Consider the following 24,453-nt stretch of genomic DNA (forward strand, 5'->3'; position numbering starts at 1 on the left):
AAACTAAGCAGTACCATCTGCAATTTGTATTCTTAGTTAAATAAATAACAAAATAAATATGACTTTGTACTATTTATGCCAGATCTCTACCGCCTACCTGCACCCTCTGCCACGGCTCTACTATGTATCAAATTTTACTCAATTGTTAAAATGCCAGAGGCAGGATCAAGCGAAAAATTGTCAGTCTCAGCTTGCTCCTCCTGTTCTTCAAGGTGAAGATGTTCTTGTTCTATCATTAACAGCCCTATTTTTTTTTTGTACTCAGCTGCAACTTACGGGAAAATGTTTTAATTGTTGCAGCATGAGCCAACATAATCATATCCACTGAGTCCATTTTATTACTTTTTTTCCCTTGGAGATAATGTATCATTTTTTCCAGATTTGAATTATCCTTTTTATGTTTACCGGCCGACGTCTTCGGTGTTGTGGCTGTTGCCTGGTGATCACTGATTGATGACGTTATCGATGTTCCTGCTTGTGATAAAACAATTTTTTCAATCTCCGTATCTTCGTGATACGTGGCCATCCAATCAAAACTTTGTATGTCATCAGGTTCTTCGCATATTTCTTCGCATACTTCTTCGCATACTTCTTCGCATATGTTGGATGATGTTTTGGCAAACGTCAGAAATGGTCGGAACGACAACATTTGGTCGGCCCACATCCATTTCTTCTTACATATGTTTTCTTGGCCGGTTTTTGTTTTTCTGGACCGGAGATCCTTTGCATATGTGTCCCGTAAATTTTTCCATCGTTTTTTGGCTTGTTCACCTAAACAAAAATAATTATTTTACAGATTTCTTGCGACCGGTGATACTTTCTACACAATTGGCCATAGTTTTCGAGTTGGATTTTCGACAGTGAGTGCAATCGTGACACAAGTTTGTGAAGCTATATTATGCAGAAAATTAGAAAGTGAATATTTACCCCAACCTACAACAGAAACTTGGAAACAATCTGCTGAAGGGTTTAAGAATTTATGGAAATTTCCTAACTGTATCGGCAGTGTAGACGGTAAGCACGTCACCATCAAGTGTCCAGGCAAAACTGGCTCCAACTACTGGTGCTATTTAAATAAATTTTCAATCGTGCTTATGGCTATCGTTGGACCAGATTATAAATTCATATGCGTCGACATTGGTGGTTTTGGCAAGAACAGCGATGGAGGAATTTTCGAGACTTCCATCATGGGAAGACGATTTGAAGCAAATAAAATAAATGTTCCGGGACCTGAAAATCTCCGTGGACAGAATCAACCTTGCGAGCACGTCTTAATCGGAGATGAAGCTTTTGGTCTGAAAACATATATAATGAGACCCTTCCCATATAGGCAATCGAGGACAGATCCTTTGAAAGAAAATTACAATTTAAAACTCTGCGGTGCAAGAAGAGTAGTTGAAAATGCCTTTGGCATATTGGCTCAGAAATGGCGAATATTTTATAGACCAATAGAAACAAAAGTATCCACCACAATTCTCATTGTGAAAACGACATGTGTTTTACATAATTTTGTGCGAACAAAAAATTGCAATGATCGGTTTTTTGAATTTTTAGAGCCACCGGAGCCTGAGCTTAGAGCTTTTACTAATTTAAACAACGATCCAAGACGTGCAGCGAGATTAGCATTTTCTACTCGAGAAAAGTTTGTAAACTATTTTAATGAATGAATACTAAAATAAATTACAGGTATAGCCAAAAAGCTCCTTAAATCTTAAGTTAAATTGAGATTAATCCTGTGCTGTTATGCTGCATTGCAGTGCCTTTAATAAAACTTACTGTCACTACATATTGAATATCATTCTCATATGGCATACCTATATCTAATAAATTCAACATAATATATCATATAGAGGGCTTAGTGTCAAACAACACTATCTACAAAAGTGCAACTTTACAGGAGAGCCAAAAATCGTTATTTTAGATTCTTGTAACTTAACAAGGGAAATGTTTATTTAAAACCTAATGTTAATATTTTATAATTTATTGTGTATTGTACATTTATCTTGCTTATGATGATGTTAAAATTTATAGGGATAGTTTTTAAAAAATATGAAAACAAGGGTAACTTATGTCATTGGCGTTAAACTTTACTGACGATTTAATAAGAAATTAGAAAAGATTGACATAACGTTGTTTGACTATCATTTCGCCGTAAATGTAAAATAACGTTATCTCAAAAAAAAACAAATACACTTTTTTGTAGATAACGTTGTCTGACTTTAAGCACTCGATATTTCAATAGGTACTCAATATGATTAATAGTTTGTGCACATAACGTCTATTTAAAACTGACAATAATTTGGAATCAATATTAAAATAGATTCATACTAAGTACCTACCAGTAAAACAATTAATTTAACAATAATTAATAGTGTCTAAAATTGTGTCTGATATAATTGTTGTAATATAATTTATGTATATTTCGTTATGGCTTACACCAAAACAAAATATGTCACATAACTATTACTTCAATATTTTTGCAGGATCATTCAATAAAAAATACTTGTGTAGGTTAATAAAGTTTTATTAATTATTTTTGCACAGAATACAAGAAAATATTTATATAATAAGATTTATATTATAAGATATTGTAATAAAATGGACAAATATAAAAAAAAATTACAGCAGAATAAATTTTATATATATACCTAGGTAGAATTATTAGTCTTCGTCTGCCAGAAGAATTTTCAAAAGCATCCCCATCTCATTGTGATTTGACAATTATTACTACCTTATAATTATATCATATTTTATAATTTGTCTATGTATATTTATTTTTATATACTTACATGATATATATATATATATATATTATAACATGGTATAACATGTACATTTCTATTTTTGGCAAATATATTTCAATATTATGTAAATAGATATTTTGTTTTTTTTTACCTACCTGTTGTGTTATTTATGGTCATGACCAATTATTTATTCCGAAATAAACTAATAACCGTAGTATTTTGGATACTCCTGTTAATTACTAGAATTACTGTTATAAAAATTAAAAACAAAATGAATTCACTAATGTACACTATTTGAAAATACCTCAGAAATATATCGACCTACTAGAAAACATCTTTACTATAGATACTAAAATATGACACTGAGCAGGACTTGAACCGTTTGTGCCGAAGGTACTGACATCCGAGAAAGGTTTGGTGCAGTAATCTGTATGGGCGATGTTGAAATATGGTGGCTAAATCGCATCGTTTAACACAACTTCACTAATTATTATCCTACATACAAAACACAATTATTCCTAATATGATAAAGCTTATTTTGTGGGTACCTAACTTTTTATATATACCTAATTTTGTTATGTTTTTGCCACCGCACTTGTAAAATGTATAGATTGATTTATTAAATTCCATACTAAAATGTACGTAAATTTATAATTTTACAGTAATTACATTTTTACCACTAAGAAAGTTGTTTTGATTCTATTCATTCGCCATGTCTATATTCGCCCCAACGCTTAGGAAGAGAAATCACACAAAATTGGCTGTTTTACTGCTAATACCGTAAAGGGTAGTTGAAAAATGTTTATTTAATTATTTAAAAGACATGTTGAGTACATAACAAATTATTAATTCAAGAAGTTCACAAAACACTACCTTCCAGAGACATAGATGATAATTGTGGAGAAGAGTCACGCGTACTTCTAACGTAATTCCAAAATGATTTAGGATCTGACGTTAACTTCCCCCCAATACTATCAATGTACCTATGTCTTCGTTTTCTTCCATTTTTTGTGATGCAAGTGGTTTAGTCGTATGTTTTTAATTAAATCAAAATTGAACCATCTTGGGTAGCTGCGCGAAGAGCCCGATGATTTTTTAAAAAAAAATGACTTGTCAAATAAATTATTATATATATATTGGTAAAATACCTTCACTACAGCATTGATGTCACTAATCGAGTATAAAATTTCCCAGTCAACATTCCGAAATTCATAATACATGTGCAATAGGTCGCCCTTAAAGAATTTCCACAAATTATTATTAATATACTTCGATTCAGTGCATTCACTGTCTCCATTTCCAAAATTATGATGTTGAATACGAATATTTGTGAACTGTAAAAAATTTAATGGCAAATCTATTGAGAGCGCGGGGTGATATTCAGGTATGTAGTATGTTTATGTCCATAGAAACAGGTTTTAAGTCATTCATGTTTGTCTGAATAATGTGGACCAGGAAGATAGAAATGGAAAAACGGGTCTATCCAGTATTCACCCCATTCCACGGTAGTCGTTTTTCTTAATAAATATAGGTACATCCAGGGAACTCAGAAATAATGGGAACTGAAATGCATAACGGGTAAGACGATAGCAGGTAACCGACTAGAGTAAGGAAGAATCCGGGTTAAACTTACACTCGTGTCAAGAATACGTTGTACGTCGAATACTGAAAAAGGCTCTCGGTTTATGCATTTACGCTCATTTAATGTTGGTGTATTACACACACACTATTGCACGTGGATAATGCGTGCTTCATTTTCGTAGGACACTCACACATTCAACATGCGGCGAATTGAATATAGCATATCGGTATTCTATTTATTATCTGTTCTGTGGGTATATCAACAGAGGAATCATAAAATGGGCCTTGGCCCTCACCCTTGCCTTATTCATCCTCGTATATTATGACACTTTCACTTAGCTAGTCTCTTAGTTCACGTGAAGTTCAATAGAAGTACGTAGCAGCGAAGAAGGAAGGAGCTAGCAGAGGCCTTCATCTAGCAGTGGATTGACCCCGAATAATATTATATTATGTCCAATTATAACTAATAAAACCATCCAATCCGTATTAAATTTACTTTTTCTACTGTCATGTTGATAGTTTAAGAATTCCATGCCCTGGCGAATTCACGTAAGTACTCGGGCAGAAAATTTACCTAATTCATGAATAAGGCAACAGGCTTGACTATTACATGAATTAGCCAAAATTTAGCCCATTTCATGTAATAGTCAATTTCGCACATTCGGCGTAACATACAATACAATAAAAATGCAAAGCTGTATGTTAGGCACCTGCAAAAAAAATCTTAAAGATACCTACATAACCTAAAGAAAATATTCTTGAATACTATCAAATCACGATATTATTGACAAATATAAAATGACAATAGGTACTTATGTTACCTATACCGAAGAAGATGGCAGTATTGGACACAAATTGCATCAATGATATAAAATTATTGTTATATTTGAATGCTCGATACCGAAATGTTAACAATCGCAGCGCTCCATATTGAACTTTATAAGATAAATAACTGTTAGTGCACTAACAAAGCTATAACGTTATGACGCACATTAATATTAATGTGTATTTTATAAATATCGGGAAACAATAATTATTGTATTTACGAGATTTGAGAATGTTACATTCTTTATTATATTGAACATGCATACATACGTTATATTATATATACACTACAAAATATTTTTTCTGAGAATTTATGAGAAAAAATCAAGGATTACCTTTGTGTTTTAATTAATCAATACGTATATAAAAACACTGAAAAGAATAATATTAATTACCTACTTATATATATACATATAATATTTTAAGTGAGAGATAAACCTACAACTTTTTTATTTTTATTAAATGTGAATTTGTTAAATGATACCATCCAGGTTTTATAAAAATTTATTTTATGGTCATGTTTTTGACAGATAACTCAAATAGTGGCAACTGAAACACTTAACTGGTGAGGAGTAAGTGGCCACCGATCTTGAGTGTGGAAGAATATGGGATCAACTTAAACACGCGTCGAGAAAACGCTTGTCCTTCATTCTGACTACTCTCGGTTTATTCACTAACGCTCATTCAATAATGGTATAATTGAAGGTTAAAACACACACTATTGCGCGTCTATAATGTGTAGTTCATTTTCGTATGACACTCACATTCAAAACTCTGCATCAAAATCTCTTCTGTGGTTTTCATTTAAACCACTATTATCTTCTTTTTTTTCTTGTGCAGCACATTTTTTTTTGAGGTATATCAAATCAAACTACAATGTTTTGATCATAGTTACCTACTGTAATGACATTCGATATAAATAAAAATCATTTCAAGTTATACACTATATATAATTATTATGTAATTGACATAATGCAATATTTTTAAAAAATATGTTTTGTTTTCCCTTGTTAGCTAGACACCACACTGCGCCTTCAAGAATACATGTCGCTCTGAAGTTTCTTAGCATAATTCCAAGTCATACCAACATTTCGCAGGTCTCCAGTGTGCATTCTATAGATAGATGGTATTTATCTACTTTACAGGAAGCCAGAATCTATTTGGCTGGAAGCAGGTTGAAGTTTTTTCTCAAAACGCAGTAAAGCTACCTCCAGCCTTCTCGGTACCTAGTTTTTTTGCTGTCACGTGCATTCTCCAAACACTATGAATCCAGCGGGTTTAAGGGTGTACCTGTGGGCATTTAGTGCTCCGCTCTTTGTGTACCACTGTAGGACGGCATTTGTCTAGCAGCTGACACTCACTGATAGACATCTCTAGTCTATTACTATTTCATCTGCTTAGCGAGCACGATCACATCGCGTATTTTTGTCTGCTTCTTTATCTATTAGTTTATTTTGCAATCTTTAACCGCTGTGCCCAAGAAGCACCTTTTCATGTCAAGTTGTGCAAGCTATCCATTTTTTTTTTAAATTTTATCTTACATTAAGAATATGTGTTTTTCAAAATTATGTATGTTCAAGAATTAGAATGGTACATTCTTAAAATCTTGTGAATTATTCGTTGAATAAAAGAAATAGTTAATTAAAATAAATTTGTTGTATGTAGTACAACAAACTGATAACTGTCGATAAATCTTTGGTAGTAAAGGACCCATCTCCGAATTCTTCAATTTAATTTTACAATACAAGTGCTGATATATCTTGGCGCAAAATATGTTTGTTTATCGACTCTATAAGTATTATGTATTGGATCAATGCAATGAATAAAAATAAAATATCTGGTACATCAAGCCTACTAGTTAAAATTAATTGTATTTTACGGTTACATTTATTTAAACATTTAAAAGTGTGGTGTGTTAATGAGTGAATTTAAATGCAACAAACAATCTGGCAATCGAAAATAATACATAAATATTCTATCTGACCACGTTTTATCATTCTAAGTTTATAAAAAGAGTTCTGATAAACCAATAGTTATGATCCTAGAGCGCGATGCAGAACGGTAGACGTAAAACTGCCGTTCTAATGGCTTAATTACATTGGCAGACGCGCAGACCCAACCCGATCCAACGATCCACGCCGACCGTCGTCGCCAACGCTTTTACACTATTTGCAATTACATGCAACGATTCAATCGCGTTGGTCCTTGTTTTTGATTGGTTTAAAATAAACATAGTGTTGCTATTATTAAAAATATAGGATGAGCGAAAACTAGATATTTCTTAGATTGGTGGCTACACTGAACGCATTCCCGCGCAATTTTACGTCAAAAAACTGATCTGTCAAACCTAGCGAGCATCAAATCTGTTATTATATATTATATATGTCAATTATATTATCGGCTATCTCTTCGAATATTCGGTCCTTTAAATGATTTTTTGAATATAGCGGGTTTTTTATATTCCACACTATATCTTTGGCGTGTATTAATTCGACGAGGAGTGAGTCATCACTGGTACTTTTGAGTTTTCGCCATCTTGATCTTGCAGTTGTTCGAAATCGAGAATTAAATGAACGACCGTTGCGTGACTTGCGAGCGGGCGCGTATTCGGCTATTTTCGTACGCTTTCGGCAATCTTCGCTTTTAATGAATGGATCGCACGACGGAATAAAAGAAAATTTTCCACTTTCGACACGATCGCTCACGATCCTTGAAAACCATAGAGAATAGAGTTTGACAATCGTGGCAGACGATCGGGCCAGACGCAATCTGCCAATGAAATTTGGGATTAACAAGCACATTTCCTTTCTCTCTTTCACTTGGGCGTTTTAATAAGAATAATTAATGTTTTTCTGACAGAACTTAGGTCGTCAAAATCGGCCACTTAAAGTTAGGCGTGTATCCAAAGGACTTACGCACTTATGTATGGTTCTGCATCGCGCTCTTAATTTGTTTGGAAGGGTAGAGCATCTTCGGTCGTTTTCTGTGAGATTTTTTTACGATTTGCAAATTAAAATTACTATTTGCAAATAGTCACATTTGCACGTCTCAGATTTTTTTGTATGGAATATCTTCTTCTACTTTTGCCATATCCGCCCCTTAACTGGAGCATATGGACACCACGCGGCACCTCCAAGAATCCCTGTCGCTCGCCAGTCTTCTTGCTTCGTTCCAGGTCAAACCAGCATCTCGTAGCTCCGCCGTATACACTCTGTAGATTGTATTTAGCGGCTTTCCAGGACGCCGGAATCCGGTCGGCTTGAAGAACAGGCAAGCCAGGTTGAAGTTCTCTTCTGGCATCCGCAGCACGTGGCCGAGCCAGGTCCAACGTCGCCTCTTCACTTTCAGCGTGATGAGAGGCTGCTTGGTGCGTTCTCTTATCTCCTCGTTGCTCCTAAAGTGCACCACCGCACACCCAGTATTCGTCGCAAACATCTGTTTTCGAAGCTCAGTATACGGTTGCTCTGAGCCTTCGTAAGGTGCCATGATTCGCTACCGTAACGCAGCACCGTCAGAATGCAAGCGTCAAATAGGCGGCATTTGGTTTTGACCGAGTACAATCGTGAGTCCCAGACATTCCGCATCGACTTGAATGTTGCTCCAGCCATTCCCATTCGCATAGCGATCTCTTTCTGCAAAATGCCATCTCCAGTGATGTGTACCCCCAGGTACTTGAAGCTGTCGACGCTCTCGATGTTTTGTCCATCGCTAATCAGAGAGAAATCTGGATCAGGACAGGTGCTATTACACAAGACATTGGTTTTCTTCGCGTTAATTTTCAAACCAACGCGAGAGGAGTTGTTATGCAACCTGTCGATTGTCTCTTGAATGCCCTAAATTAAGTTGTCGAATAGGACAGCGTCACCGGCATATTCTAGGTCGCATAGCTTCACCGTGGGGGTAACAGGTATGCCTCGGTCGGGTGGTATTGACTTCCGTAGTATGAAGTCAAAGAGAATGGTGAAGAGAAACGGTGCAAGGACACAACCCTGTCTGACTCCGGTCGTGACCCCGAACCATTCCGTGACAGTGTCTCCAATTCTAACACAGCATTCGCTATTCTCGTGCAGGCTTTTGATTATGGCAATGATCTTGGGAGGGATCCCGTATGCTCCCAGTATCGTCCAGAGGGAGGGGCGATGCGGACTGTCGAAAGCCTTCTCATAATCCACAAAGCAGCAGGCCGTCGGACTGTTCAGCTCATGGCTCTGCTGGAGAAAACATCGAAGGTTGTGGATTTGGTCTGCACACGCTCGACCAGGTAGAAACCCGGCTTGAATTTTCCTGAGGACGTGCATTATTGTGGATGTTTGCCAAAATCTTTCCCGGAACACTGAGTAGCGTGAGGGTCACCTTTTTTGTGAAGTGTGATGATTTCACCGTTCACCCAGTCCCTTGGACAGCGCTCTTCTTCCCACACCTTTGTCATCAAATGAAACATAGGGTGCAGGATTGCGCTCAGGCTGTACTTGAGGAATTCAGGATGAATCCCGTCTCCCCCCGGTGCCTTTCCGTTCTTGAGCCTTTTCACAGCCGATTCTATCTCGGTGTATTTTATGACTTGTTTGTGAAATCATTAGTCAGGTTGAGGATTATCCCTAATAGCAATGGTTAGGTCGTCATTTTATCGAGAAGAGACGCATTTTTTGGCCCATGATACTTGAAGTGCTATCACTATTATATTATGATGTTTCAATGACCAAAAATATTTATTTTGTTATTCGGTTGCATTTAGTGTGTCGTACGCCATTCTAATTTTTGAAGCTACGTATCCTGTTAGTTTTGGTTTAGCAATTTTTATCTCAATAAATTGGTAGTTAGATATTATGTTGTATGGGTACTTGATTTGAAACAAGACTCACGATGTCGTTTTTCATCAGTTTGTGTGTCTTTTTATGTCTTTTAAGATCACTATTTGTAACGAACTTTTTAAAACACACATTGCATTGATGTGGTTTTTCCCCAGAATGTGTCATTTTATGGATTTTGAGATAACTATTTTGCAGAAATTTTTTAAAGCACACATCACATTGATGTGGTTTTTCACCAATATGTGTCAATTTATGTCGTTTAAGACTTTTATTTGCAATGAACTTTTTAAAACACACATCGCAATGTAGTGGTTTTTCACTAGTGTGTATCATTTTATGTGTTTTGAGAGTACTGATTTGAGCAAATTTTTTTAAACACACATCGCATTGATGTGGTTTTTCACTAGTATGTGTCACTTTATGATTTTTAAGATGACTATTTCGAGAGAATATTTTAAAACATAAATCACATTGATGTGATTTTTTACCAATATGTGTTTTGTATAACTTAAGATGCTGAGACTTCGTGCATGAAATATAATGACTATTTAGATGATTTACAGATTCAAACACTCCATAACAATCATTGCAAATAAAGTTGCGTGGAAAATGTGTAACTCTTCTTAAGACAATTCGAACCACTTTCGGCAAGTATGATTTCAGAACTTGAACGTTTTGTTCATCTATAGTTATCTCTGAATGCTGTATTATATTTTCCATTTTATTGGATGCAGGTGTTATGTTGTTAATGGCCAGGCTATTGTTAACCGTATATTTTCTTACGATGTCTAGTGGTTTATGTGTGAAACATTGCCGAGAAGAAATCTAGAAAAAAATAGGATTTGCTTATTCAATTCAATAATAATAAAATCCTTCATATAGCATTCATGCAATGTGTTTTATCAAGTAAATATTATAAGGATTGGTTGTTTTTTTGTTAAAATAGAACTTACGAAACGGTAACTGTCAAACTAATCTATAACACTGCCCTGACTTGACATTTATGAGTACTAATCACTCATTTTATTAATCCTACTACTCATTGATTAGTATATCCTGGCAAAACAACATGAATAGAGTCACGATTAAACAACGCTAGCAAATCATCCATTTTGACTTGAATGGGCTTAAAAAAACTATCTTTATAATTGAACATACCTGATCTAATGGCCTGTATTGTGGATCAGAGGAACATTGGGGATTCTGATTATCGGTTTGGCGAATTGCGTTGTCAATAAATTCTACGTTGATGACGACTGCCTCTTCGTAATTCTCAGATTTTATATTAGTCAGACCGATTTCACGATTCTGAAAATAACAACATTATTAATATTATGTAACGGTAAAACAGCTCTTTCTTCTTCTATCAGTGGCCGCCAATATATGACTGCATTTGACATATGAATGTAATCTCAACGAGCGATAGTCCGGCCCATGGCCCCCACAAGGAGGGGCTGACAGGGCTCTAGCCTGGGGGGCCGTGCTCAGGAGGGGCCCGGCGTGGCAAATCAACCAAATAAGTGAGACAAACACTTCAGGATGTGGGGGCCATGGTCCGGCCCAATTCATCTCACCAGTTTAGCAGGATCACATCGCGTAGGTACTTTTGTTTGTCTCAGGAAAAATACCTTTTAAGTCTTGACGCATGATGTCCAACATGCACCTTACAGTGTTATGTTGAAGCTACTCGTAATGTTTGAGTATTTCGTTACACTAGCTCACACTTAGTACACTTTACGGTACATTCGGCACTTATGAGTGTCTCATGTCACATTGGTTTTTAACTTCCGGTTTCGAGCAAATCGCGTGAACTGGTACCTAGTTACTGTTATACTGCAGATTTCAAAGTTATTTCCAGCAATATAAACCAAACTGAACGAAATAAATCATATCGAACGTTGGATCTTGGACCATTCGGCAGACAATTTTGGTAGGTATCGCGATTTCTGACTAATAATTTGTGTTGCCAATACTGTGTTACCAATACAAAAATTATTTGTCTCTAAAACAACAACACATTTATTGAAATGTAAACTGGTATAGAATTTTAACCGACTTTAGATTGTCGTATTTATTTATTTTAAATGTATAAAATATTAAATAATAATGCTTTATGAACTTAGTTAATTAATTAGGTTAATATGACACCGGTTCTTTAAATTAATTTTTCCCAAAGCTTTTTCTAATCGCCACTAGTTTGATTGTTTTCATGTCGACATGATGTGGCCTGCACATAAATTGGTAACATCGATAGCTGGTACATAATGTGTACCTACAAATATTATATCTACTTACAATTATTGGCCTGTAATCTGAATACGAACAACCCGCTGGGTATAAATAGATAAAAATATATATAATGTATAATAATTATATTTAACATGAATTAGTAGATAATCTAGGTAAACTAACCTATATCACAGATGCAGGGTATCGTAGCTGTCAAATTATATTATAAACAAGTACTTAATTTTTTGAAACAAAGTTTAATATCATCGCAAGTTCCTACATAGTTTGTAAAAAAAAGCAACACTTTATAATATTAAAATAAGCATTGTTATTCGCAATCTAAAGTGATTGTAAAAGAGATTAGTTTCCAAAAACTAACCTCGAAACTGCAACTTGAAACGTCCGCATTCTCTTACGTTACGTGAGTGCGAGGGTCCGGGTTGTTTGCATGGCTAGTCTGTGTGTCAAACAAACGCTTGCTTTCTGTATCGGAGTGTGCTCCATCACATTCTCGCTTTACATCCATGTTAAGGGTAAATATTTCAAGAGCAACGTGACAGTGCTCGGCCGTAGTGATTTGGCGGGCGCGGCGCGACGGCGTCTTGCGAAACTGAAACGTATAACCGTGTGTATTATGCCCCAAAAAAGACACTGTCTACGAACATTTTACACACGGTTATATTTTTGAGTTTCGCAAGACGCCGCCGCGTCGCCCCGTGCGACCACTGCATTCTTGCACAAGGACAGGATCCATTCAAGGTAATGTTAGAAAAGTCTTGCCACAATACTGAGACGTATTTTCAGTAGAAACTATCGTAAATACAAACTAGATACGGTGAAACATGAATGGAGATATCATAGTAGATTTTTGGGTTTCCAATGTGTGTCCTTCTTCCTTCTTTCCTCGACGCTTCGGGCTCGTAGCAGAGGCCATTATCAAGAAATGATATATGTCCTATCGAAACGTCGAGGAAAGAAGGAAGGACACCCAAAGAAGGTGGAAACCCAAAAATCTACTACCATAAAAGAACAACCGTGAATGCCTCAAATATTATATGTATGCAGATATGTATTGTTCTCAAAACAAAACAATGGAGCGAAAATTATCGTCAGGATTTGATCGTCGTGCCAAAATAAGCCGATTTTTTTTTTAATTTGTGGCGCGTGCCATTCTCTTTTGGCCCACACATGATATAATATAACAAAATCATATTTATTAAAATAAAAAAAAAGTCCATTGGCACCTTACTTTTTGCTTATATAAAAAAATGATACACATAAAATGTAAGGAAATTTAAAAACATTTATTAACATACTAATTTGTGTTTTATGTTTTTGCGAGACTTTTTATATCAGGCTGATAAGTATATCGTTCTAACAGCGGCGGCCTTTACACGCACATTCTTTACCGCGTGCTCAGGATCGTACGCGCCAGAACTCCGGTATTGAGCATGTCAGATGTCTGCAGCCCGAATTCGTAACTATCGACTCGTGTGGTCGACAACCGTGTGGGATGACAAGTTAGTATCGCCCGTTTCATGTCGTATACGATAACACCTATTTTTGAAGCCACTCGCTACGGACTATTTTAATTCGCGAGTGACCAGTTGGCAACATCGCCAAAACCGAGAAAATCGGTGTCTATGGTACAAGATGAAACGTCAAAAATGAAATGTCAAACGAAATCATTATTTTTGTTGGTTATGTTTGTGTATAATTCCTATAATATTCGATTGATTTAGTATAATATGATATAGATATATGTACGTAGAATATAACCTTACATAATTGCGAAACCATATGATATTATTACACTGTAAAACAAGATTTAACAAAATAAACACAATGTCTTCAATAACATTTATTTGTATGTAGGTATTTATTCATTACAAACCATTATAAAACATTAACATAATTAATTGAACTCAAGATAACAGAGTATTAAGTAACATTGTGAATAATATAATAATTTGGCATCTTTATTGTTTATAAATTGGTAATTGTCGTGGACGACACCTAACTTATTCATTTTGACATTTTGATTTTCAATGTCACTGTCACATATGAAACGAAATATCAAAATAAACATGTAAATCGGGAAACAGGAACACGAATTTACGTCCTTCGTCGAGCAAAAGAAAGGAGAAGCTTCAATAAAGTGATCTTAATTGAAATTAGGTAAGGTTATGTCCATCTCAACATTACACCTAGGTAGGTACCTACCTACCACTTTTGTTTTCTCTATGGATATAATATTATAAACGTCAAAATATAACATACATCTTCTGTCTTTGATTCATTTTAAGCTATACAACACCCATATTTATTTTTTCGGATTGTAAACTCTTCAGGCTTGTAGGTAGTAACATTGAATTTACGATGAAATAGTCGCCGGGAACTCCTGTGAAATCAAAATACCTACTATATAGTAAACGCGACGCAAAAATTACATCATTCGTTTCCTTTATCCAGTCTGGTAAGGTTACGTTTTTCTATTTTTTTCAGGTCAAGATGGAAAGAAAACCATATTGTAGTGTGCAGCAGAAAACAATCTTGTTGGATTTCATGGGCAGTGAGCCGGAATTGGTAACTGGGAAGTTCTCAAACACCTTCACATTCCAAGACGCCCAACGTAAATGGCAAGAAATCACTCTAACTTTGAATGCGATTCCGGGCTCAAATAAAGACTGGAAGCATTGGAGAAAGGTGAGTACCCACTACCCAATACTATACATATGCTATAAGTACTAACTTAATATATTTTGAGTGCCCAGCAGTGATTCATTAATATAAAAATACAACGGAGGCACGATCGAACTGTGGTCGGTGTAATACCGATAATTTGTGGTTTGGTATTTCATAATTATTCAAACAGCGTTCAATGTGCGTTTAATTTTTTGGGTTTTATGAAAGGGTGTCACAAGTATTATAAGGTCGAATACCCGTACTAGTAAAATCATGGAAACAGCTGTGTATATTTATAATGGGCCTCTTTAAAGTTAATTTATCTCAAGTTGACGCATGGTGTACCTACCTAGTTAAATTATACCAACCTTTTAGTTTGTACGCGTTTGGTTATTTGTTCGGGGTCTTTCATTGTTGACACGCCTTAACTTGACAGATGATATAGGTGAAGGTGTGTTTAACTAATGGTTAATAATTTGCAGACATGGCACGATATACGGAATAAAACGAAAGGGAAGCAAGCCGCAATAATCAGAGACTCGACTGCTACAGGAGGCGGACCTTCAACTGCCCAAGTTTTAACCGGAATAGATCTGCAAGTATTGGAATTCGTACATCCGACATCCGTCCGAGGCCTAGATGAAGTACCGGAGTCAATGATTGAGAATCCAGATGACGATACCATTGAGGAGTTGGCCGTGCCAACATCACAGCGTAGGGTACAGGTGGCAGCGCCAGAATATTTGCATGTTTCAGAGGTAGTAGGCCCACCGTGTCTACCACGTAACAAGGCGTCAAACTTAAAGGCAATGTGTGACATTGGCAAAAAACACATGGAAATATTGGATAAATTTCAGCAAGATACGTTGAAAATGAAGGAGATGAAATTAAACGAGGTGTGCAACACGCACAGCACGTTCTGTACGTTGCTTCGGGAGATGTTGACACACAATCCCGTAGTACTGTCGCGCTTGAGTCAGCTCTAAATATGGCTCAAGATGTCATAAATGACAATAGAACAGCATCTCGCGAACTGATTGCATCAAATTTACGTACCTATAGCTACGGCGTTAGAATCGATAGCAAATTTTATTTCGTCGAGCGATTAGACCAACACAGATATTATTAATAATTTACCTTTCAATCTCTACCTTGGATGGTAGGTTGACTTTGCACAAACACATTTACTTAATGGATTTTGCTATTTCTAATTCTTCACTTGTCCTTGTTGATTTTGTGTCAATTTATTAATTTTTCTTTATTACAGACTTAATGGTGAGTATGGTTTAACGAATCAATTGATTCATTTTAAAAACTGGCGTTGTCACCTATAAACTTAATATTTTTAATATTATGTAGGTACTTATTTATTCAGTTTCATAACCTTTGCAAGCATCACTCAATATTATTTTAGCAGATTATGATGAGCACACATTTAACTACTTTGTTACATAAAAGTTTTATTATTGAAATATGCAATAATTAACATCAATTAGTTAATAAATCAAATATAAAAAAAAATCTAAAATCCATTTCAGATGCATAAAAATATTAATCATACTGCGGGTTACGTTGGAGCCTCTATTAGACAGGGCTGTTTATATAATATTTGCTACATGCTAATCTGATTTCAGGTTAATCATATTTTCCACTTGATATTATATACATGGAGTGATATAACTCCTGGAAGATATGCCAATGTCGGTCGAAGATTCTGGATTAACCCGCCGAATGGGTGATGTATCAATAATGTAGGCCCGACAAAGGAAAGTCCATGTAAATGTATTTACTACCTTCATTTTTCCTTATTATAAATAAAAATTATTAAATTAATAGGTATAGTCAAGTTGGTAAACTTGCGTTAATTACTGGTTGGACATTTTCCTTCGTCGGGGAACCTTAACGAGTTTGGTCACCAAAACACTATTGAAAGATTTTATGGATAAACTGATTAAGTATTGCTAAAGAAACATAGAACATTGATTTAATGTTGTTATAATAATTTAATAAGACATTTTTATTCAGATTCCATATTGTCTTTATAATGCTTTCGTGACTTGCATTACCTCAAGGGTCAACATGGAAACATGCTCTTGATATAACTTAACATGTAGCTTCCTTCATGACTAATTTATACAATGAATATATACTTACCTATAATTTATTGCTATTATTAATTTAAATCACAATCATAAGATACTGTACGTCCCAAAGACTACGATGGGCGGGACATGTGGAGAGAATGCCTGAAGTTAGAGCGCCAAGGATCATGACGAAGTGGCTACCTCAACGGAAGAGACCCAGAGGCCGTCCAAGAAGGAGATGGGCTGACGCCGTAGAAGTGGACTGGCTTCATATAGGAAGACCCGGTAACTGGAGAAGTTTGGCGAGAGTATGTGATGTGAATTTAAAAATTCTAAATGTGAACGCACGTTATCCAGGAAGTGCACATGATTCATATATACTCACCAACAGTAATGTTGAACCGATGCTCAGACGTTTACATACCTAGCCGCGGAGAAGACAACTCTTACTTGCTTGGGGATTCAGGCTATCCTTTAAGATCATGGCTTATGACTCCTTTACATACCGTAGAGCCGAATTCGCCAGAGGAACGTTTTAATACCAAATTCACCACAGTTAGGGCAACTGTCGAGCGTTGCATAGGTGTTTTAAAAATGCGTTTCCGATGTCTCCTAAAACACAGAGTCCTTCATTATGCACCAAAAAAAGCATCACTTATTATAAATGCATGTGTCGTTCTCCATAATTTATGTATCGAGAGCAATATGCCTGAACCCGATCCAATTGATGAGACTTTGGATTTTGGTGATGTAAATAATGAGTTTATTTATGTAGAAGAACCGCCTCGTAATAGGCGGACAAATCCGCCTATATGTTAATACATGTTAAGTTATATCAAGAGCATGTTTCCATGTTGACCCTTGAGGTAATGCAAGTCACGAAAGCATTATAAAGACAATATGGAATCTGAATAAAAATGTCTTATTAAATTATTATAACAACATTAAATCAATGTTCTATGTTTCTTTAGCAATACTTAATCAGTTTATCCATAAAATCTTTCAATAGTGTTTTGGTGACCAAACTCGTTAAGGTTCCCCGACGAAGGAAAATGTCCAACCAGTAATTAACGCAAGTTTACCAACTTGACTATACCTATTAAATTTAATAATTTTTATATAGGGAAAAATGAAGGTAGTAAATACATTTACATGGACTTTCCTTCGTCAGGCCTACGATACTTCACCCATTTGGAGAATCTTCGACGACATTATAATACTATAACCTAGGATGATAATAAAATAATAAGTACCTATTAAACTAAATATAAATAATTACATGGCTTTACGATGTTTAACTAAGTGTTATGGCGACTGAAATAGTTACGTATAAGTCTACTTTGAACTCTTTGGCCGGCAATCAAATCTGGATTTGTCCGCCTATAACGAGGCGGTTCATCTACATAAATAAACTCATTATTTACATCACCAAAATCCAAAGTCTCATCAATTGGATCGGGTTCAGGCATATTGCTCTCGATACATAAATTATGGAGAACGACACATGCATTTATAATAAGTGATGCTTTTTTTGGTGCATAATGAAGGACTCTGTGTTTTAGGAGACATCGGAAACGCATTTTTAAAACACCTATGCAACGCTCGACAGTTGCCCTAACTGTGGTGAATTTGGTATTAAAACGTTCCTCTGGCGAATTCGGCTCTACGGTATGTAAAGGAGTCATAAGCCATGATCTTAAAGGATAGCCTGAATCCCCAAGCAAGTAAGAGTTGTCTTCTCCGCGGCTAGGTATGTAAACGTCTGAGCATCGGTTCAACATTACTGTTGGTGAGTATATATGAATCATGTGCACTTCCTGGATAACGTGCGTTCACATTTAGAATTTTTAAATTCACATCACATACTAACTGAACATTTATCGAATGGTATCTTCTACGATTAACATAAATATGCTCTGGGCTTAATGGATCATGTTTATTAGGTGGAAAGATGGCTACATGTGTACAATCAATACACCCTATTATCCCTGGAAACTGATACCTGGAGTAAAAACCATTCCGGATGCCTTGAAGTCCCTCTGGGCTTGTAGGGAATTTAACCCACCGATTAAAAATATCGGGTGAGTTTAAGGCAGCCACCACTTCACTCAGAACACGTGATACGCAAGACTGGGAAACTCGTATTAAGCCATTTGCAACAGGCATTTGGTATGAACCGGTTGCGAAAAAATTTAATGCTATTAGAACCTTACTTTGAATGTCAAGGGCGGAGCGTCTCCTTCGCAAAACCATATATGGCGTGAGAATTTGTGAAAGATATCTCACAAGCTCTTTGTTTAAGCGGAAATTACGTATAAATAGTGCATCACTGAGTAAAAAAGCATTTTCAGATAAGTTAGCATAATTATTTGATCTGTTTCGCGGATGATTACGTGATCCTAAAACTGCAGCAAAAGAAACTATTTCTGGGATTGACATCTTTTAAAATAATTGGGTGAACGATACAAGCATATAGCAATGCTTTGGCGAAATATAAAATAATAATATATAATTATTCTCGCGAGTAAAGATAAGATAATAGTGTCCGATCGCAGTTTAGTCCGTCACCTTTGACAGTTCGAAACTAAACTACCTACGTATCGGCGCGAGACATCAATGCGAGAGAGAGAAAGAGAGACTCAAGTCGTATGGCCGTCTCTGGTCACGAGTACCCTTTGGTATGTGCAATATTGTCGACACAGATTAAGACTAATTCAGGTAGTGATAAGTTTCGACATGCCTTATTTCGATAACCTACGTCACTTTCGCGAATGACTACGATGTTTCACACGAGTCGTAAGTTACGGAATCGACCTGCTGGTGCTGAAATTTACATCTCAACTACCTATATCTACCGCGATAGAACAACGTTTTGTCTGCAACGTTTTGTCTCCAACGTCTGAAGGCATATTGCGCGTTCATTACGTTCGTTCCTGGAAGTCGTTGGAGCGTACGACAATTCAATGGTTTTAGCAGGAGTGTGTGGTTTTATTGTCGAGTGAACTAGTTTAGCTTTATTTTTATACAAGAAAGCATCTGTACAGGCTAGATTTGTACATTATAATGGATATACAAAGAAGAAATCTAGCTGTAGCTTGTGCAGTCGCAAGTGTAAGGTTACCTAAGTCAAAATAACAAAAAACGAAAAATCTGGGTTAAAGACTGACAGCGTTTTGGTCACCTTACCTTGGTTCGTGAATTAGGAACGCCAAAACTACCCCGATGAGTTTAACAAATATGTAAGAATAAACAGTTCGACTTTGTCAGCACACTTTCTCCACTGAAGAGAACTGCAAGTTTTTAAATAAAATTTTATTTACACAACAAATGCAACATCGTGCAGTGAAGGATTAATAAATTAAACTTCAAAGAAACCCTTCCATATAAATATAATATAATATACACAACATAGATATTATATTATATCTATGTTGTGATGTGAAACCCGGTGATTTTTCGATATTTGCCAATTGTACTATTTTAGTCCTCGTTTAGGTGATTTTAAACATAAATTTTGCTGTCCGATCGGTCTCCGTTTCAGTAGAGCTGTCAGTTAAACTGACGTGTATTTCGATTTTAGAGTTTCCAGTTCAATTGACGTGTAAATTACTGTGTATTACCGTATTATAGATACTATTTTTCCAAATTTCGATTGAAATACTATTATTTTATTAATATTTATTCAAATATAGGTTGGTACTGTATTATCCCAACCAATATAATATGTTTAGAAAGTTATTGTAGAGAAATAGTCATTTTAGTCGATAAAAAATACGTAAATATAATATATCGCTGCTCCCTAACTGCACATCTATTCTATACACAAGACTACTTTCGGCCCTTACGGCAGCTATCTAGGGTAGGTTTGTATCGAAGTAATAGCACTTATTGCAACAATTACAATAAGTTTTCCGTCTAAACAGTCAAAACTGTCTTCTAAAATTTATCACAGCCAAAAGAGGTGCTTTAAAAATTACAACTGACGTATAGTAATTATTCCAATAAGTGTTAATACTTCGATACAAACCAACCCTAGATAGCTGTTGTAGTAACTAAGCTGATCGTCTAATGCACCGCCGTTTTAATACTGAACGGACCAAAACGTAAACCTCGACTAAACGGACAACAGAACTAACGTCTAAAATGATCTTTTTTTAATATCTTTAGGCGTAGGTATGATACAATTTATCTTAAAAAAACTAACCTCAATAATACTGTTGGCGTCATCTGTGCATTCTTGCTTTATGAAGATATCGCCATCCGTTGCGTCTGCATTCTCTATGGGTACATCAAACCAATGCTGCTGCTCTGCATCTGATTGGAATTCGTCTGGTTCGCGCTTTACATCCATTCTGCGTAAGTATTTATCAGCTCGAGGACAAAGACGTTCTTATGACTTTCAACTGACAACTGTCATCGTAGATTAGTGTTGCTATCTCTCTACGTGGGACAGTGTTGCCTTATTTTTATATTTTTTATATTTCGGCAACAATTACCTATAGTTAGCTACAATCTTAACTGTAGAATGGGTGGGGGAGTCACAGTCGAAAACTACCCAATCATGACTCGCAATTGGACAGAATCTTAAATTCGAAAGTTCTATTTTTGACTGTAGGTAGGTAGTACGCGTTGTCATAATGTTGAAAATGTATCAGCTTTTGCTTCTCACCAAAAAAATGAGAGAATTTAAGAAATTCTGAGATCCCTTTTTATCCAGGTACCTTTTCCAACAAAAAACGCTTTCCCGATGAATTAAAAAAAATATCATTCAAACCAAAGTCAAGGGGTTTATTTACGTTTTTCAAGCATTTTTTCCAGTATCTCCAAATGTTCTTTAATTTCGAAATTAGAGTCGGTACTTTGCATCAATTTCTTGTACAAAATTATAAAAATTTTAGTGCTTACATACCTACTTTTGCGTATTTTTTCCGATATCAAAAATATAGTATTTTCGGCATACTGAACGATGGAACCCACCTCAATTTAACGCCTCCGCGAGTCAAGCACGCATTTACAATAATTATAAAACGGAGAAATGACCAACGACAAGAAAAAGGAAAATAAATTAGTAGAATATATCCTCACGCGAAGAAGAAAGAGCAAACCCTATCTCAAGGACTTCAAAGTCAAATTCGAATAATTATAAGTACATAAGTAAAATAGGTCCATTTACCTGGATCACCCAATGTTAAAACTCCAAATTTTTTTGGGTGCGTTTTTTTGTGCATCGTTTGTGCACGCGTTTCTTTCGTTTGTGCACGCACATTTAGGGGGTTATTCGGATTTCAATTTGGGTGACCCAGCTAAATGCTGGATACTTGTGTCACTATACTTGAATTTTTTTCAAAATTTATATTGTAAACACTAGTGCGTTGGTGGTGAACGTTAGTGCACGTTTTTTTTTTTGCCTTTTCATCTGTATTCAGCGCGCTATTTAATTTTTAAGTTTGTATGCAAAACCTGACTGCGTGGGTTTAAAAATATTTTTTTAAATGAAATCTCTTGCCGCATAGCTAATGCGCAATTCTGCATACTTATTTAATATTTTTCTCATATAGTGCGTGAGATATTTGATATGAAATATTTAATGAACGTTAAGTCGAACCACCCAACAAACTTTTTTAACTTTTTATTAGGTCATCAATTTTTCTATTATTGGCTTACGTTTGTGCACGTGCTTTTTTTGATTTCGAGATTATATCTTGAGAGATATTATTTTTTTAAATTTAGTGAATTGATACTTGAACCATTAAATTTACCTTAAAATTGTTTTGTTAACTGCATACGATTACATATATTTTTTTAAACTTTTAACATGATTCTTAATTTTTTTATCTTTCACATTAAGCTATAAATTTGATTTTGAATGGCCGTCAAGTTTTAACATCAACCATTTTTTTTTCACATTTTTTAAATGCACAGCTTTGAGTAATTTAATTACATGATTTTTCATGTAATTTGTATTTTTTTTCCATGTAAATTACGCGAAAAATTCCCATTTTTCCATTTTCACTAAGTACCCCGTCAAAATATCCCGAACAAAAACAACCGCATCCGCATGGATGGTCTGGTCAAAAAAGTTTCGCAAAACAGCCAATACGGCTTCTATCTGTTTTCCATTTATAATCCATGATAATCAACATCTTCGTGCTTCAATTTGGAAAGCACCTGTATATATTTTTATTGGTGCGTCGTCAAAATATACTTTGCGAAGCCATTCGCAACAGTCATAGCTGTCACCTAAAACTGTTTTCCCCACTCCAATGTCACAATATTATATTATTAATTTATCTTACAAATTATTGATGGCTTTCACTGTATCTTTAGACCTCTGCGTTCATAAATGTTTCGTTATGCATTAATTTATGACGATCAAGCTTTATATCCAACGCTAGTTAGGTACTTTAAAAATCCCAATTTTAAGACATTAATAAGACAACCAATAAACAAAATTATAAGTAGGTAGGTAGTTATTATCCACCTTATCGTTTCGAATGACAGCATAAGAATCATGTATAATTAATAATTATTAAATATTAGTATTTTGTCAAATATTGTCTATGAATATAAGTATATTAAGTTTGTTGTCGTTGCCTATCATACGTCAAAATCATCTGTCACATGAGATGCGCCTTTCATGTTTAGGGTACTGGAAATACTATTTAATAAAACAATGCAACGTCAGAATGAAAATAATATATTGACGTGCTCTGATAAACTAGAAGGAGTTAAGACAAGGATCTCTACAAATGTATCAAAGGACCTACCAGACCACAATTAAAAACAAGCAATTAATTTTGGATCCGTCTCAAAAACAATTAACTTTGCTGCAAAAGAAATTTCATGATTACATTCCATTGGCTATTTTCTGGATTTCGGTTAAAAAAGAATATTCTTGGATTTCCGACAAGGCTATTGCAGTTCAGCTACCGTATCTACGATATATGTGTGCAAAAGTTTTTCAACTCGTTATAATTAAAAATTTCGAGAATGTAGTATAACCAAGAACTTCGGGTTGTTCTTTCAAATATCAAGTCAAAAAATACACAGGGTGGGGGAATGATAGGCCTCTAGCCTGAAGGACCAGGCTCAGGGGTGGGACTGCGTGGCAGGTCAACCAGATAAGTAAGATAAACACAAATTACTAATTTGCTCACATATTAAAAATAGTCGACTGCAGCGCTATTTTACTATGCTGGTATTAATAATTTAAAACATTCGATCGTAGGACAATAATTATTTATTATTATTGTGTCAATATTCGACAAACAAATATTCTTAACCAGACAACTAACCATAATTCAAGTGGATCCTATTAATAAATACAAACATTCAATACCATTAATTTTTCCTCAAACACCATTTTGAAAACTCTATTTTAGAGTATCACACTGTCTTTAACCTTAGCGATAGGTAGGAGGGGCAAATATCCTAGTCTGTGGGGTCCATGTTTTGGTGTATAAATTGTTGTACATGTGGTGTGTCACTGTCTTC

At 35.4% G+C, this 24,453-nt stretch overlaps 1 protein-coding gene across 3 annotated transcripts in view; it reads left to right on the forward strand.

Moving 5' to 3' along the window:
- Positions 1-16,381, forward strand: part of LOC147076097 (uncharacterized) — an 833,775-nt gene extending 817,394 nt beyond the window's left edge. For all 3 annotated transcript variants that reach the window (XM_085941637.1, XM_085941638.1, XM_085941636.1), the window contains 2 exons: positions 14,696-14,896; positions 15,358-16,381. In XM_085941637.1, coding sequence (XP_085797763.1) covers positions 14,696-14,896; positions 15,358-15,861 — 705 coding nt within the window. In that variant the 3' untranslated portion in view covers positions 15,862-16,381. The remainder of the gene's footprint in view (positions 1-14,695; positions 14,897-15,357) is intronic.
- Positions 16,382-24,453: the final 8,072 nt, after the last annotated feature.

Source organism: Rhyacophila brunnea, unplaced genomic scaffold (assembly GCF_057557595.1).
Source record: "Rhyacophila brunnea isolate RB1 unplaced genomic scaffold, BYU_Rbru_1.0 scaffold_13, whole genome shotgun sequence".
Lineage (NCBI taxonomy): Eukaryota > Metazoa > Arthropoda > Insecta > Trichoptera > Rhyacophilidae > Rhyacophila > Rhyacophila brunnea.